Source organism: Vombatus ursinus, unplaced genomic scaffold (genome assembly GCF_900497805.2).
Source record: "Vombatus ursinus unplaced genomic scaffold, bare-nosed wombat genome assembly UNPS02012839.1, whole genome shotgun sequence".
In the NCBI taxonomy this organism is placed as follows: domain Eukaryota; kingdom Metazoa; phylum Chordata; class Mammalia; order Diprotodontia; family Vombatidae; genus Vombatus; species Vombatus ursinus.
The window spans coordinates 1-1,276 of record NW_020952617.1 but is presented as its reverse complement, the minus strand read 5'-3'; the positions used below and the strand labels follow the sequence as shown (position 1 = coordinate 1,276).

General features: G+C 44.8%; 1 protein-coding gene across 1 annotated transcript; it reads left to right on the top strand.

The window, feature by feature from the left end:
• Positions 1 to 509: 509 nt before the first annotated feature.
• On the top strand, positions 510 to 1,271 carry LOC114040245 (olfactory receptor 4X2-like; the record flags this gene model as incomplete). The annotated part of the gene is made up of 1 exon (XM_027858282.1): positions 510 to 1,271. A coding segment is annotated over exon 1 (762 nt), but the record flags the coding sequence as incomplete, so codon positions are not given.
• Positions 1,272 to 1,276: the final 5 nt, after the last annotated feature.

The window sequence follows — 1,276 nt, the reverse complement described above, 5'->3', positions numbered from 1 at the left end:
ATTGCTTTGTCTTATTGCAGATGACCCTTCACCAAGATAACTGTCCAAGATCCATGGTTGCCCAAGAACAGGAGCTCCATCTGAAAGATCAGAAGAGCAGAATTAAAAACTAGAGAGAGGCTGGAGCCCTAAGAGTCATCTATCCCTTCTAGCTCATTTCTATAACACATTATCCTCCAAACATTTCTTTCCCCAAATTTTATCACTTGTTCTGAAAGACCAGCTCCTTAGCCCTTGTCTTGGTTCATTGATCTGAAATCCACATGGTCACATCACAGTGTCCTCTTGTTCAGTCTCCTTTGCCTTCCTTGGGTTTTTACCACTGACTTGTTATATTTACTTTACAGCTTGTTTTCTTGCACTGTCTGTGTGATCCTTGGGAATTCCTTTGATCACCACTCTAGCTTCTACTCTGCAACTTTGAGTAGAATAATTTAGTGGTCAAAGTCCCATAAACAGCTGTGTGCTCTGGTATAGACTCCCAGGTGTTCCCTCTTGGACCAGAAGCCATGGTGCAGACAGGCAATGTGACAGAATTCATTTTTCTAGGACTATCTCCCAATCCAGAGATTCAGAGAGTTTGCTTTGTGCTGTTTTTGTTCTTGTACATGGCTATTGTGCTGGGAAATTCCCTCATTGTGTTGACTGTGAGCTTCAGCAAGAGTCTTGGCACACCCATGTATTTCTTCCTCAGCCACTTCTCCTTTGTGGAGATCTGTTTTTCCTCTACCACTTCCCCCAAACTCATTGCCGATTTACTTGCTGAGAGGAAATTCATCTCCCTAGAGGGCTGCATCACCCAAGTGTTCTTTATCCATTTCTTTGGTGGCATTGAGATGTTTCTACTCATAATAATGGCTTATGACCGCTACTTGGCCATCTGTAAGCCTCTGCACTATGTGACCATTATGAACCATTGGATTTGTGGCCTTCTGGTTGAGATGGCCTATTTGGCTGCCTTTTTACACTCAACTGCCCAAATTCTCCTCCTAGTCCACTTACCCTTCTGTGGCCCTAATGTGATTGACCATTATTTCTGTGATGTGCTCCCTCTGCTGGAGTTGGCCTGCACTGACACCTTCTTCACTGGGGTGCTTATTGTGGCTAATGGGGGGAGCCTGTCAGTGGTCAGCTTCTTAATTCTCCTGAGCTCTTACAGTGTTATCTTGTTCCACCTAAGGGGGCATAGCAAGGAAGGACGGCGAAAGGCCCTCTCCACTTGTGCTTCCCACATCACTGTAGTCATCTTGTTCTTTGGACCCTGTGTCTTCATCTA